Source organism: Corapipo altera, unplaced genomic scaffold (genome assembly GCF_003945725.1).
Source record: "Corapipo altera isolate COAL_440 unplaced genomic scaffold, ASM394572v1 44, whole genome shotgun sequence".
NCBI classification, from domain to species: Eukaryota; Metazoa; Chordata; class Aves; order Passeriformes; family Pipridae; genus Corapipo; species Corapipo altera.
In genome coordinates this window covers 3067026-3083378 of record NW_020884880.1, presented here as the reverse complement: position 1 = coordinate 3083378, position 16353 = coordinate 3067026, and the positions used below count along the sequence as shown (strand labels likewise).

General features: G+C 35.7%; 2 protein-coding genes across 9 annotated transcripts in view; one reads left to right on the top strand and one right to left on the bottom strand.

Moving 5' to 3' along the window:
• Positions 1 to 3429, top strand: part of SGCE (sarcoglycan epsilon) — a 33522-nt gene extending 30093 nt beyond the window's left edge. For 6 of the 8 annotated variants that reach the window (XM_027639218.1, XM_027639225.1, XM_027639226.1 and 3 more), the window contains one exon: positions 643 to 3428. In XM_027639218.1, the coding sequence (XP_027495019.1) occupies positions 643 to 693 (51 nt within the window). In that variant the 3' untranslated portion in view covers positions 694 to 3428. Of the gene's footprint in view, positions 1 to 642 lie in introns of all 8 variants that reach the window. The other 2 variants (XM_027639222.1, XM_027639219.1) reach the window with 1 other exon arrangement.
• A 729-nt stretch (positions 3430 to 4158) lies between these two features.
• Positions 4159 to 16353, bottom strand: part of CASD1 (CAS1 domain containing 1) — a 28316-nt gene continuing 16121 nt past the window's right edge. The window contains exons 9-18 of the mRNA XM_027639217.1: positions 15356 to 15781; positions 14868 to 14957; positions 14177 to 14296; positions 13062 to 13218; positions 11440 to 11519; positions 10489 to 10590; positions 9060 to 9200; positions 8465 to 8542; positions 7400 to 7492; positions 4159 to 6549 (exon numbers count right to left, since the gene is read on the bottom strand). Coding sequence (XP_027495018.1) covers positions 6283 to 6549; positions 7400 to 7492; positions 8465 to 8542; positions 9060 to 9200; positions 10489 to 10590; positions 11440 to 11519; positions 13062 to 13218; positions 14177 to 14296; positions 14868 to 14957; positions 15356 to 15781 — 1554 coding nt within the window. The 3' untranslated portion in view covers positions 4159 to 6282. The remainder of the gene's footprint in view (positions 6550 to 7399; positions 7493 to 8464; positions 8543 to 9059; positions 9201 to 10488; positions 10591 to 11439; positions 11520 to 13061; positions 13219 to 14176; positions 14297 to 14867; positions 14958 to 15355; positions 15782 to 16353) is intronic.

Sequence of the window (16353 nt, the reverse complement as noted above, 5' to 3'; positions counted from 1 at the left end):
TAACCACTGTCCTTTTCAGGAACTATTTGAATCCCCAATAAGAAATGGTTTTATTTTAACCTTAACTAAAAAGGCAGACTTAATAGGTGACATAATGCTTGGCTATTTCACAAGGTTAAAAGCTAACTGGGAAAGAATTGTGTGAAAGGTGACCACTCACATCTAACATATATATTACACTGATGAAAATTGCTACTGGTCTCCAATATGAAAAGATACATTAAGTTTTGTAGTTGTCTCTCTGTCAGTAGTCGGAATTCATGAGGACTGTTTAAGGTGCTTAGATGAGAAAGTTTATAGGGTATAATGCAAAAGACTAAATATTGCATGTACACCGTGTACTGCCTTTTCTGGTTTGTGCTTCAGTCTGACCATGAGTCCTGTTAGATCCCAAACAGAAAGATAAGCTCCCAGTTAAACAACCTTTTCCCAGTGTTCTCCCTTCCCAGAAGAAAGCAAGCAAAGCTCTGTCATGTGTATATGGTCTCTTGGTCCAGGTTGTACTTGCAGTGTTTCTCCAATGTGGTTGTTGATAAAGGACTCATAAATACTATCTATGTGCTGTGCTCTCAATTGACAGTTCAATGTTGTTGAAGCATCATGTGCCACTGATGGATTATAAAGATTCTCATCTATTTGCAGGTAAATGGTATTCCTGAGGAAAGAAAACTAACAGAAGCAATGAATTTGTAATCAGAGAAGGCAGCAAATTGTCTTACTTCCTTATTTGTTCTGGTTGATGCATGAGTTTTTCTGGTGTATATTGTGCATGCCCACAGTATTACGATGCTTTCAGTGCCAGAGAGTACAATCACTTCCATATAACTAATGTACTGTATCCTTTTGTACTTTGGACATTTTTGACAATTTGTAAACACTGATAACTTTTTATATTTGTTACATTCAGATAATAATCTTTCATATCTATATCTATATGTATTAATAAATATCAAGCTTTATTCTGTCTTGTGATCTCTCCTGAAAGTTTTAACAGGGAAATCAAAACTTCAAAGGATTTCAGAGTGTTTAATGGGATGATAAAATTGCCTTATATTTGCACAGGAAAAGCAGTAGTGTATAAGCACAAAAACTTGTGCAATAAGATGAGGCTCAGAAATAGTACTGCACATTTATTAGGCATTAATTTTTTAGAGAATATCAAAGATAATGAGAAAAGTTATTTTTGGAAAAAAAAAAAAGAAATAAAACCCCAAACAAAATAACTAAAACTACTCCTGATGAAAATTGGATTTCTGTTCTTTTACCAGATATTTACCGTATTTGAAAACTTGTAAGCAATAAAACATTTAAAATCTGTCCATTCATTCATCTGGTTATCTTACAAGAAAATGTTGCAAACTACTGTAGGCAGAAATTAATGTGTGCAAATAAAAAATGGTTCATTTTGTTACTGTATACTTGGACTAACTATTCAAAAAAACTCTTCAAAATTTTTTGTGATGTTCGCAATGAAGGTAATTTTTTTGTATCTTCCACGTTCTTTGTTCTTTTTGGAGTACAAAGAGTTGTGGGAGAACAAGCTATCTAATAAACCATAAAAAGGAGTTGATTTAAGACATATTTTCCTGGGAGGTGGTTACTTTGAGAGGCATTTGTCCCTGCAGCTGAAAGCTTAAAAATATGGACTTTGTTAAAAGGATCTGTACTGAGGTTTCCATATTTTTCAATAGACAGTGATAATTTATCTCCTGACACTTTTCACAAGATTTTAAATGAGTTTTTGATGCTTCTTTAAATCTTCAAATACAGCATAACACAGGACTTCAGGGTCTGCAGCTGTAACAGCTCACACCAACATTTCTTGGGGTTTTACCTCAAAGCATTGTATTGTTTTAAGCTGACACTTACGCTTTGTCTTTTTTTCTGTAATATTTTCTCTTTCAGAAGCTGTATGCTCATCAGGACATTGCATTGTAAGCAAAAAACTGCGTCTGCTTTAAAATTACTAAATGCTGGCTACATTTCCTTAGCTGAGGTTTGTGGGGTCTCTGCTAAGAGAAATTTGAGTAATTCTGGAATTTAAGACTGAGGATAAAAGGGATTTGTAAAATGAGGTTATTAGAATTTGTAAAAAGACCAAAGTAGTCACTTTTGGGTTTGCTTTTTTTTTTCTTTTTACACTTATGACCCTGTTCTGTCAAAACAAAAACTTAATTTTTAAGCAAACGTGTTTATAGGCTCAAACCTGAATGCAGCATCTCAGCAGATAGTTAGAACAAGTCCTGAGCTGCTTTTTAGACAAATTTTGTGCAACAAGTATGATAACTCTTGCAGCAAAGTATATAATCAGTGCTCAGTACATAGTACATACTTGTGTATTGTCAAACCTCCAATGTCAGTTTGCAAAGCTGCCCTGAATGCTCAGCACAGCCCACAGAACTTGGTAGCAAATGCATAGGAAATTCCATAGGAATCCCGCTGGTGGTTGTTAGACCAGGAGAGGTAGCTCAAGCTACAGGCATTAAAGTTGAAAAATTAAGGCAGTTTCTGAACAGTTGGAATAAAGAGCCATTCCTACTCACTTTCAAAGTGACATCCATCACACCTTGCTAACTCATCCAAAAGGTACCAGGGAAGACTTCCCCAGTCAACCAGCTTCCTCAGAGACAACCCCACCCCCTCCCTTTCCAGCAGCTTGCATGGTTAGCAGGGAAAAGTGAATCACAAAACTGCACACTGAGGCTTATAGTAAATTAGACATTTACATCTTTTACTCAAGCTGTGAAAAAAAAAAAATTGAGTACAATCAGCATTTGGTTTCTGTTAGTTTATACTACTGTTTTCAAATGTATGAGCTGCCAGTGTTTTGAAACTGAAATGAATGGAATGGATTTTAAATAATGATTTTTAATGCAACCTAAGACTGAACTTTGTAAATACTATTGGGTTTGGATCATAACAATTTCTGGTAACTCGAGGATGACATGACAATCAATGAACTACTAGTTGAGCTGCTCCCACATTATTTGTATTAATGTAACAGTGCCAATATATTTAAGGAAATGTCTCACACTGTTATGTACATGTATAAAAAATTAGTTTGTAGCAGTGGAGGTTCCACCTATTTTGAAAAGAATCTGATGATGTAGGTGACTCGGGTATTAAGCATACCTGACCTATTTTATGACTGAAAGCTTCATTTATCTGAGGTAAGTTTAATAACAAATTATTTATTTTTACTTATTAAAACAATTACTCTGAAAGCATAGATTTATAAAGCTGGTTAAAGACACTTAATGGCTAAAGAATTAGTTAAGACAGTAAATTCACAGCCTCTTTTAACCTATGATGGCAGTATGAATTGATATTATATTGATTAAGTTGCAATCAAATTAAATAGAAAGCCCTGCCACTGTCTTTGTACATATCTGAAATGTAAAATCTAATAAATAGGAAAACATGAAGGAGTGAAGTTGTTGCCTGGTTAATTTACAAAATGATGCCTAAAGAACACTGTGTTACAGCTGTTAACATTACTGAAACAATACTGGATGGTCGGTGTCTGAGAACTGGGGTGGAGCTGATGGTGCAGGGTTTGTTTAGCTGGGGGCAATGCCTAAGGAGGTGTCATGACTAGAAAGGATGGAGAGTGCTTGCAGCACTTAGTTCAGGTGCCTGTGTTAGATACTGTCTCCCTGATTATACACGGAGCTCTGGGGATAGGAATGACCACTCTGAGTCCTTTGCTCAAGGAGCCCCTTCTATTTAGTATGGGATTTAAGTAGCTCAGTTAGAAGCTAAATTCCTTAACCCAAACAAATCTTAAAGATGGGTTTGGTTTCTTGATGTTGCCAGACCAAAGAAAACCCAAGTCAGTTCCTGTCCTTTCCTGCAGAGCTGTGCCTCAGAGTTCCTGCCTTGTAACCCAGGCAGAAAAGTATTCTACGCCTCCACTGCAGAATTCTGTTGAGGACACCTGAGCTCCAAGGGTGCTTTTGGCTACTGGAGCTGTAATTTCATCAGAGCAGGGACAGTGCCATTTACTGCAGAAGAATCTTTCTTCCTGCATTGCATTGGACATAATTTGTGACACAGTGAACACCTCGAAGTAACGGTATCCAGAAATACAGAGCTCTGGAGAAACTGCAATACTGAACTGTGATTGCAGGCAGGCTGAACAGTGAACCGAAGCGCAGCTCGAGTCAAGAAATAAAAAGTTTTTACTTAATTGATGCTGCTCCCATTACAAAAATAAGCATCCACAGCACATTTATTTAATGTTTAAATTACTTCATATTTTTACATAACCTGAAAAGAAAATATATTTATCCCACATACAGTAATAGTAAACAAGTGCATTATTTCAAACATTAAAAATAAATCTTTTAACCAAGTCTGTACAACAGATAAATAGAATTATATCTACAATACTTAAGTTGTGAAGAACAAAACAAAAGTTATCCCTCAAACTCACAGTTCCTGTTGCTCAAAATACTGGCATAGATGAAGGTTATGCGTGCTATCCCTGTCTACGGTGTTCACCTACACCCTTTCCTTAAGTCACTCATAGGTATTTTTTGAGGAGGTTTAACTTCCCAGACATCAGGAGTAATGCACACACAGAACAAACAGCTGAATATCTTTCCAATAGTTTTAAAATAGCTGGCAGCCTTAGTAAAACTGCTGAATTTGGGGCAAGTGAATGATTGATTTTTAGTGTTTTTATGATGAAAACTGTTAAAACAGTTTTAAAAGAAAACTGTTCTCCACCAAAAAAAAAAAAGTTGAGGCCATTCTCACAAATTTTCTTTTGCACTTGTTCATGGCTGCAAGTTTGAATTCAATGTTTTACCTGGAATAAGATCAAGAACTTGCATGGGATGGTAAATATGGTACAAATTAGGACTCATGTTGTTTATACTCATACATAATTGCACACATGCTTGGAAAATAATACTGTGCTCATGTTTTTTGACTGCTAACAAATAATCAGGAGAAGAATAAAATGAAAAACCAACTAAAGGTCAAACTATTACTTGAATCAAACCCACAAACAGGAAGAAATGTCCATAACTTCACTGATAAGTAGAATGTAAACAACAGCATGTCACTGCCACACTGAAGGACTATTTCTTTTAATTTTAGGGTTTTTTTCTAAAGGAAAGAGTTAATAAGAAAGATGGGCACTGCTAAAAAGGATGGGAAAAAAGGTTCCTCCAAACAGCTGCAATCTCATTTCACTTGTAATTCTGAAATTCAACCATCTGCATGCAACAAAGATGACCACTCAGTACCTTCTCCTCATACCAACAGAGTGGTTTGCATCCTTGACTTGCATCCTTTTAAATGAAAATATTATTACTGGATAGAATATGGCACCAGTTCCATAATCAGACCTAGTTCAAGGTCACCTACAAACTCAGTGAAAGCTTCAATGATCACCATCTCCCTGTTCTCCAATTTCCTTAAGATCTGATGGAGTGGATATGATGTGATTTCAGTTGAAAAGGTGTTCCAAAAATTCTCAATCTTGAACTCAGTCTCTGCAAATTATTCATCTGTTTGTTCATGGGGATTCTACAGGGAACTACACACAATTAGATGAATTAGAGGAAAATTTATGGATTATTAATTTTAGGGGGAAAAATTCGAATTTTCTTTGTAAAAAAATTTAATCTCAGAATTTACCATATTTGTGAAAACATCTTAAATTTCTAAAAAAACTCCCACAAAATATTACGTAAACTTGTATATAATCTTCAATCACTCAACTGATGATTACTTTTTATTTCCATTTATAAAGGGTTGCATATAATATGTACTATTTCCACCCAAAATACTGATTTCTAAACAAAAAATTACCCTTTCGTTCAGAAAAATGCCCTGGTTTGACATCAGCCAGAGGGGGCCATTCCGAAGGCTCACAGGTTTGCTCAGTTTTGTTCCTGCTGGGAATGATGGCAGCACGTGTGACGTGTGGGCCGTGCGCCCGTAACACCCGCTCTTCACTCGGCTCCCCCAGTGCCGGCTTAGTCCCGTGATCTGCCCATGATGCTGCTAAACCACCTCACTCCTTCGTGTCACGTTTAAACAGATATGTAAACAGAAACATACATCCAGTAGAAAAGACTCATTTTCACATGCAATTCTGTACAGTGCACTCTTGTTTCTCAGATTATTTGAGAAGGCTGTTTCCACACAAAATATGTACATTTGCGCTATATACATTTTCCACACGCTTAATTTAAATGTCTTCTTGTACCTCCAGTTGAGAATTTTTGTTCAGGCACACAAACAGTAAACCTGAAGAAAGTTTCCAAGTTAATGCCTTGACTGATCTTGAATTGCTGAGAAGAGGTGTAGTCCGGAAAAAAATCCAGCTATGCATAGCAACCTTTTCAGCAGAGTTGAGTTATCTTTAGGAACCACAATCTGTGCTAGATCATTAGTGATCTGAGAAATTTCATGTGCCACACACACAAATATAAAAGTGCTGACAAGAACATTAAACATTGGATATCCAGGAATGAGCACCAAGATCCCCTTTGTGTCTGCTGCCAGCCAAATATGGTATTGGCAAATGAAAAGCTAAAAGAAAAAAGAAGGTGTTTAATAATATTTATAAATATTTTTACTTACCTAAAGCCATATAATTATTACTGTTGCATCAACTGACATACTTCTGTTTAAATCAGAAGTTGCTTTCCACGTCTTCACTAGAAGACAAAACTATGAGCTTGTTAGAACACACAGTGAAATGGGTTTGCTTGGCCCTTAACCAAATAAGGCTCCGAGGAGCATGGGATACATTCTGTCAGAGCAGAGGAAGAATCCACCTCTGCTCAGTTACTGTCTCTCTGGTGAGGGTCTGAACTAACAAGCCTAGAAATAAGAGATAATGCTTCAACTGATGAATGCACAGATCCCTGCAGTTGACCAGTACCTAAAATTCATCAGAAATTGGAAGAATGGAATGTGATCCTTTAAAAAACCCCCCACAAAATCATGTACTACATATACATTGTTTGTGAAGTTACATTTGTTAATTATTCACAAAAAGCTTTCTAGGGCAAACACATTTATAAGTCTACTTATACTAATAAGTATAATTCATGCTGATTCTTCAACTGGCTTAAATTTTTATCTTCCAATTCCATACATCTCACAGCATACTCCAGCATTAAATCCCCACCCTCAACCTTAAATCACTCCATCCCCCAAAACAGCACAAGAATTAACTTGCTACTGTGAGACTGCTATTTCAGTTGTAATTTTTAAGTGTAAGAGAAGCTATAATGCTAAAAGAGGTCAAACACCACAGCATGGTATTGAGTAAACCAATAAATGTTTTCACTATGTGTTATATGAAAATTTAGATAATAACACATCCTTACATTTCTAAGTTTCAGTTCACTGTAGTTCTGGTCATTCTACTTACCTCTAAAGAAATTTTGCCAAACCAGGCAAAGAACGAGCTATACACAGATCGGACATATCCAGGAATGTTCCTGATGAGGATGAAAGCTAAAATCTTTTTTTTTTTTTTTTTAAAATAAAACAAAAAAAAGGCAACTGTGGATGACAAGCCAATTACAAACAGATAAAAGGTTTATTCATATTCCCTGCCTGAAGTGAACTGCTTCATGCATTAAAATTTTTTTAATATATAATATCTATCTAAACCAAAGAAAAATCCATGCAGTTTATACTTAACAAAGTAGGCATTGAAACTGAAAATCTCTTACACACATTCTTAAAGCATAGCATGTCACATTTACATCTCCAGCAGAATCATGGCCTTGATGTTGACAGCTGTTACTATATGGTTACTAGGCATGGCCACAAAACGTGTTACACCATGCCAGCCTAAAATAAAAGTGGCCACAAATCTGAATTAACCCTCAATTTTTAAAGATAGGGTGTCAGGATAGACAAATTAATATTAAAAAATTAAGTCGTGTGCTGCCTTTCAAGAAAGCAGGACAAACTACTAAGAAAAAGAAACAGAGGGCACAGAATCAGACAGCTGGTGCTTAGTGAGGCAGGGGACAAAGCAAGAGGAAAATCTAAATTTAAAAAAACCACATGCGTGCCCCTGTGGCTCACCTCTTCTCTGCCTAAAAGGGACTACAAGGTCCCATAGGTTGCTTCCTACAGTAACACCTCACAAACAGTCGTGCTTTCCTACAGCTGCCTTCTTTTCCACTGCTACTCAAATAGTCAAGAGTTGGGTGTGGACTGAAACGGTGCATATGAAACCTACACTAGGGACATCCAGGTTAATCAAAAGCACAGTCACAGTGCCCAATTTCAGTGCTTAAAGGCAATGAAAAACTGAGCAATGTCGTTAAACCCTTTTTCACTTTCAGACATGAGAATGAAGTGCAATATCTGACATTCCATGCTAAGGCACAAATATATTTAAAAACAATTTAAAAACAAGACCAAATAAGAATAGACTAGGTTCTATCACTGTAATGAAAAGGACTATAATTAAAATTACCTGCACCACAGAAACAGAAGGATGTAGCTCATTGCACTCTGTCTTGTTTTTGCAGCTACTAGCCCAAATAGAGTAGGTCTAAAAGATATTAAAAAAAAAAAAAATCAGTCTGTGTACCAATTGTATGTAACATTTAAAAATGAAACAAGAGTATGGTACTTTGAGTTGCTTTAGTGGTAATTTGTTCACTAAGATGTGGGACACTAGTAGAAAAAAACCCTACATTTGGCTTAGTTTTGTGTCTCAAATTCTTTGCAACTGGTGAATACTATACTTATTCATATAGTTTTTTTCATCACAAATAAAAAGCAGTCAAGGGTGGAGATCAGAGCTGCATTATCTACCATTTTATTTTTATGATCCAATTTTCTTGTAACCTTTGCAATTAACTGAAAGAGTGCAGATGTTTTTATCTACAGTTGACTGAATAGAAAAATATTTTAATGAGTAGATAGGTAGAGCTGTACAGAAAAACACAGCTGAAATATCTCCAGATCAAGATTTCATTTCTTAAAGTACTTTCTAAACAAGAAATTCAGAAAACTTATTTAAATATTTACAAACCTGATTATACTAGGTTCTAGTTGGTACGTACCAAAAAGGAGACAACTGAAATAAATAATAAAACATTTGAAACTCTGTTGGAGAAAAGAGGATCTCCTTTTCCTTCTGATATCATCTGACGTTTCTGCAATGCCAGATAAATAAAAGCAAACAGCATCCCATGAAAAACCACCTGTAAAAGACAAATAGAATGCAAAGAGTATTTCATGGCCTTTACAAGTACTTAGGTACAAACACTTAATAGAAATGCTACAAGATAAACTATTTTTAAAGCTACATTTCAGAAGGTCCTTTCCCAGATTGACTGAAGCAAATAAAAGCAGACTTTCTACACTAGGTAGTCATAAACTGCATTTTTAACTACAAAAACTACAAACTACAAAAAACCCAGCTTTTACTAATGCTTCAGAGAGCATTAAAGACAAGACAATGCTTGTCAAGTCTTGACAAAGCTTGTCAAGAAGCTTTCAAGTACCTACTATCCTCTCTGCAATTGGTGCCAACACTGAAAAAGACTTTCTCTGGGGAAAAACCACGAGTCTCTGGCTTTCTCCCAAGTTGGCAGGTGAAAACATTCAAGGAGCAGGACAAGTGCTTCCCTTTCTCACAGACACAATTCTTCAACAGAGTGTTCTGCGATCTTACGCCAAGTTCTCATTAGCTGTCAGCACGAGGCTGTTTCGGGCCCATGTGGTGCTTCTCTTCTGTGTTTATTTTAAGCCTTCCTGGGTCCACAGCAACAAGGCTCCGAGTCCAAAACAGCACGTGCTGCTGCTGGGGGCAGCCCAGGGTGTGACAACAGTGTGCTCCCCAAATTCCAGCTACTGAAGAGCCCCAGAGGGAAAAGCATGCAAGTGATCCCATTAAGTGTAAGTTTAGCAGATAAATGCTCCCATCTTAAAAACTGCATTTACCTTTATCAAGAAAGCAAAAGAAAAAAAACCCAAATGTCTCCCTGTTCTATTCCCCCACACTGTAGGGTCAGTAACTGGGAAAAAAAGCACTTTCCCCCTGGAAAACCATTAAAAAGTATGTGCAAGAAGAGTCTGGTTTGGGCATCCAGACCCTGATTTTAATGCTACCTTAAAAGTAATACATCCCATCCTTAATTGATACAACTTGCAAAAAGTATTATTAAGAAAGCTACCACAACAGCCTGAAGTGCTACAGGTGTTAAATTTTCACAGTAAAATTTCTGAGATAAGACAAATCTAGGACACTTTATGACTTTATTTTTTAAATCCAGAAGCAAATAAATCAACTTCCTTTTGCAACTTCTTTTAAGCAAGGTTTTGACAGACATTTGCAGAATTAAGATGACTGCAGCTTAGTCTTTTATTAAACACTGGGGCAAACTCCTGTTTTCTCTGGAGGAAAGGAAAACAACCCTCCCTCCCCTCCCCCCCCAATTAAAAAATACACTTAAAAGACCAGTATAAATTTACGCAAATGTTACATACATAGCGATCCAGCTTCCACCTAAACCACCATTCATAGACATTTCCATTCAGTTCAAAGCACTTGGACAATGGCCAAAATGAAAATATCTTCTCAAATGTACCCTGTAAAAGATAAACATGGCAAATGCTTTAACTTGGATGTCAACTGTATTTACTAAATTTAAATCAATACGCTGTCTTTAATATTATTGCATCCCTATTTCAATGGCTATGTGGCATTAGCAAAATAACAGGGTTCCTTGGAAGTCTTTCCACACAAAAAAAAAAAAAAAAAAAAAAAAAAAGAAAACAAAAAAACTTCTTCACATGAGAGAGGGTTTCAGTTTTGCCTCCCATAAAGGTATTGGCACATCTTTCATTTTGTACTGCTGACTTAAAGGGAGAGATCCACTGATATGCTGTGATAACAAACACACACTCTACAGACAACTACAGTACAAAAGGCTTAAAACCAGAGAGGGATTAAACCCACACAAACTCCCCTGCAAGATCCTAGAGTGACAAACTCTGCCCTGATTTCTGCAAGCTGTACTGACTGCATACAGTAAGTCCCTAATTTAGCCTGTGAACCAGGCTTTTGATGTGTCTCTCAGAGACACCATATCACCATACATATGCTGCCAAATATCAGGAACTTTAAGCACATTAAAAAACCCCACCCCAAAAGCAAAGCAAAGACCTTTGTATTTATTACATTTGTAGTAGTAGTACACAGAAAATGTGTCAAGATAACAAAACAATGAGTAAGATACAGAATTGAGTTTTTTCCAGCATCCAAACCAATTCAAATATGAAAAGAAACCAAAAGGTTCTTTTTTCTTTTCTTTTTTTTTCATTCTGTATTTATGATACTGGAGCAAACATACAAGTTATGAGCATGTTAAGAAGTAGAGACAGGCCATAATATACTCTAATATACTCTAAGGTCATTAATAGTTAAGATTTACAAACCTGAGAATATGACAGAAAATATATACATGTCAGTAAGCAAATCAGTTTCAGCAGTAAACCAAAGTGCCATAGGCAGTTCCCTGAGGAAGAAATAAATTAATCATTATACTGTCATTAATTTTTCAATAGCAAAACCCAGGACACATTAAATAATAATTGCCAATTATTTAATGTAGCTGTGCTTTGTAATAGATCCATTCATAAATAAATGTTTAAATATTACCAGCAATATTTTATCGCTATTTACATTTAAATTTTACTTTAACCAATTAAAATAAACATTCACAGCAATTAACAACCTATTAATCCTAAATTGAGCTTCATGTCTAAGACAGAGACAACATACATACAGAAAGATGAGAATTTAGGTGTTCAAACAGAAACTGTATTTTAAAACCTCTGCTTTCCCAAACACTCTGCACAGGCAGTCCTTACTTTAGGTGAATGTAAATAAATAAATATATAAAAATACCCAACAGCTTTTGTCATGTGAAACAAATAGAGAAAATATTATTAAATTTTAGGGTACTGGTTGTACTCCAAAGCTCAACTTCAGGTTATTAAGGACAAGTATCTTGTTAAAAGAAGCCTGAGAAACTACTCCTCAAAGCTGTTGATTGATATTAAGCTCTACCTAAGCCTCAACACTGTAACAGAGATCATCTCCCTCTCCTGCCATATAAATTGGCTGTAAACAGGGACATAAACGACTGAAAGCTGACATTGAAAGATTTTCTAGTTTCACAGTACACTATTGCTCCGAAGCACACACAAGTAATTTCTCTGTTTCTGGAACAGAAGTGCCTTTGTACTTAAAGAAAAATAAAATAGAAGCTATTTGCCTTTGAGATACCATGTAAAACTACTTTTAAGTGTATTTTTGCAGCATCTATTCCTAGTACATATTTGGTATAATTCATTGTCATATCTGCAGAATATCAAATGGAGATACTCCTCCATCCATAGGGAAAAAGGATTTAAGACTTCTAAGGTTGTAGTTCTAATTTAGGTGAATTAAATAATAAGCATTTATGACACAATGACAGCTTTTTCAGTGAAAAGCAACGCATAAAGTAAACTGAGATTTCACTTAAATTTTTATTTAAAATACTTGTATCACAAGACATAATAGCTGACTTAATCTAAGATACTAAGACTACAAACCCCATGTTCATATTTGGCCAGACATGGCAAAACTGGTGCTCAAGATGGATGAGACACATTGGCAAAGCAGAACAGGAAAGTCTAAACACTCCCTGTTCACATTAGTGAACCTATTAGTACCTATTAGCCCAGGACAGACAGTCTCAGCAGGCATAGACAGTGCAAACTATGGTTTTAATTTGCATTCAGTAATATTTCAATTCTTGATAAAACACATTTCTGATGATCAAAACCTATTAAAAAGTATTCTAATGTGACTGCAGCCAGAGGCAGAGTTTAGTTATCACCTGTTAACTTTTTCAACTCACATAATTCATCTATGACAAACTGTATTTCTGTGAACAGCTGTGCTGTACTGCAAAGAGACTGAGATCTACTAATAATGCCATTTTCTCTATGATTATCATTGTAGTAACATGCAAATGTTTTATAGCAGAAAGAAAAGAAAAAAATCTTACCATTTGCTTTCTTCTGGACAATCTGAGGCCATATAGCTAAGGTGGCATAAATGATCATAAACCAAACAGTGACTAATGGCACAAAGTAGTAGAACTGGTAAGGTCGGTCCATCACTATGCACAGTACCACAACCAAGAAATTGAGACGAAATAAAACCTGAAGGGTGTCAGAGAAGAGAAGACAGGATATTTAAACCGGTAGGCAAAGTGAGAGATGTAGGGGACATGTTTCTTTAGCACTGTACAAAAGTATCTACATATTTACATCTCACAGGGTGATTATATTTCAGTGGAAACATGGGCAAGTATCTCAGGGAAGATCAAAAATGCAATGTAAGACTGCAGACTGATTATGTGGTTCTGGACCTGTCCTACACTGCTTGGGTAGAGATTGCAATGAAAATAAGGTTAACCAGACCTGACTATTTCCCAGGTTGAGGACCAAGTATTCCAGTTGCTGGATGCTGTTAATGTCTCTGTTTTCATTCCCACAGCTACCTGGGCTAGCTCAGTTAAAGCGAGGTAATGCCATTATCAGCACTGCAATTAGGCTGTAGACACACATTTAATAAGCACAGTGACCTGAGTCACATGACAATGTAACACTTAGCAATAAAAGACACATACTAAAAAAAAAAATGAATGTAAACTGCTACAATACATGCTGCAAAAACGGGGAGGAAAGCCATGAAACCAGGTACGTTTCCCAGTATTGTTATGGCGTGAAAATTAGTTTTCTTTAGTAATAAATGTAGGCTCCAATACATCATCTTTGAATGCCTGCCTGGATCATTAATTGTATATTAATATATATTGTAAATTGATACTGCAATGGAACCCCCATTGCTATTTATTAGAAAATATTTGTCTTGATATTTTAGAGTGTACATACTTACATTTCCTACATTGTAAGTACCATTGATATGATTTAGGTTTGTATCAGAGAAACACTACCGACTAAACAGATACGATTACATAGACACAACAGCCATTTTTACTGTGCAAACCTTTTTTAAGTGATCTGATATCACATCATTTAGGGAGGATGGATATATTATGGATATTTTGCTATCTGAACAAATTTCTTTATAAAAACAGTAAGTAGATATTCTTACCTGACACACTCTGTATACACCAAAGTCCCCTTTTATCCAAAAATATGAGAAGTGCCCATAACCTGTTTGAAACAGATACGCAGCAACCAGAACTCGAATGTGCATGTACACAGGCAAAAACTGTTGAGAAAAATAAAGTATCTTTTATTAATGGCCACATAAATGCTTTTGGATTTCCTTTCCTCACCTCTATTTTATGATTTTTCTGCACTGTAGTAAATCAGATTTAACTAAGGAAAGAAACCCTATGGTACATTTCCCTGCTTCTTACTATGCTCTTCTGGTGCCCTAACCTCTTTGATGTTAAAATCAATTTATCCTATTTATTGCTCTATACTTTCCATATTCTAACTACCAGTTAAGAAAGACTTAAGAATGGTTCTTTGAAAGATCATCTTCAGCAGTTTCAATTCAGAACATAAAAAAGAACCTTGCTAGCAATTAAAAATAAATTAATGTAATATTCTACATAGAGGAAACAAGTACATTTTTTCACTGGTCAAGTAATGTATATAATGCTTTTATCAACCAAGTCTACACTTGAAATAGAGAGAAAAACTAATTCTCCTTATACCATGTTTAAAACTCCAGGAATTCAATTCTAACACACATTTACACTATCTTTCCTTTCAAATAACATATCCAAATTGCATTCCCAGCAGATAAAAAAAATAAATTTCAAATCACTTACAGTGCTTGCTCCAGAGATATGATAAATCAAAATAACAAGTTGCATCCAGCCCTTCCATTCATCAGTCTGTTCTCTATTTAATACTTTAGTCTAATGCAAAACAAAACAAGAGTGTTGCTATTCCAAAAAGAACAAGGAACAAATACAAAATGAGGAGAAAAGTTCAAAGCAATAAGCCACCTTAACTGTAAAAAACTTCTGCCTAGTGGACACAGGTCTACCAGATCTTAACACGATCTACACTCTCTTACAGCTGAGCTCTGCTTACTTCCAATTTGACTGTGTGAGAACAGCTAAAGTGCTCACAGACATATGGTTTCAAAAAGCTTTTGCATCCAATTCCATACAAACACTATATTGCTTGCAAAGGCATTTCTGCAGATGAGTTATACTGGCTTTGAAAAATTAACTTTCAATATTTAGCAATTGGTTATTTACACACAAATTAGGAAACAACATTATAAGCTGGATGTCAATGTGAACATTACCTCTTTGGTATTTTCAGTATAAAATACCCCCAAAACCAAGATATAGACGATTGGTATGAAGAAAGATGAATGTGTGTAAAATTTATTTTCCTTCATGAAAAGATTTGCTCTGTCACACAGATAAAAATAGGTCATGATTAGACCAAGTTTGCAAAAGCAGTGTAAAAGCATCTCTAAAGTAGAAACGTTAGACGTGCTGATGGAAGGTTTCTTCTCCTCTCCACTTTCCAAATCAGTGCATGATTTGTTCTTCCGATAATTATTCCGATGAATTAAACTGATAATTAAATATCCAATAATGGACAAAGTAAAAAAACAGAAAGCCATTTTCTGTATCAGAGTGAGAGGAGGCTGAGGCTGGCAGCAGGAGCCATCAATGGGCTTCATTATCTTATTGCAGTAGACATTCATAAGAATCATTGCATTCTGTCAAAAAAAAAAGCAGTTTTGTTAATTAGACTCCAATAAAAAAGTTAATATTTACATAATAAAAAATTTTTTTCAAGCTCATGCACTGACATAAAACATGTGCAATTCTCCCTTATCATACAAAGATAAAAGCTCACAGTTCTGCCATATACCCACTTGCATTCAACAGTCCAGTCAAAATACCTCTTCCAAACAAAAAATGCTTGAGCTTCTAGAGGTAAGCAAAAACTCCTAATCTTAGAAGAGAAGTGTTTGCTCTACTCGCTGTAAGAAGAGCTATAAAGAGCTAAAAGGACTGTAAATGAAAAACTGCTCACAAACGTGGGTCCTAAAGGGGCACAGTAATGCAAGTCTCTAAAACACGACAATGAGATTGAAACCTGCAGTGAGAGGATATTTAGTTCATCAAGTACTTTAAAGCAACTGAAACCTGCAGAGGAGCAGAACCAAACATGACACAACGAGAGAGCTCTTTCACAAGAAGAGCAGACTGACAATGCTTAGAGAGGCTCACTTCATGCATATATGTATTGGTAAGTTAAAGAGAAGAAATGAAGTCAGAGGCACTC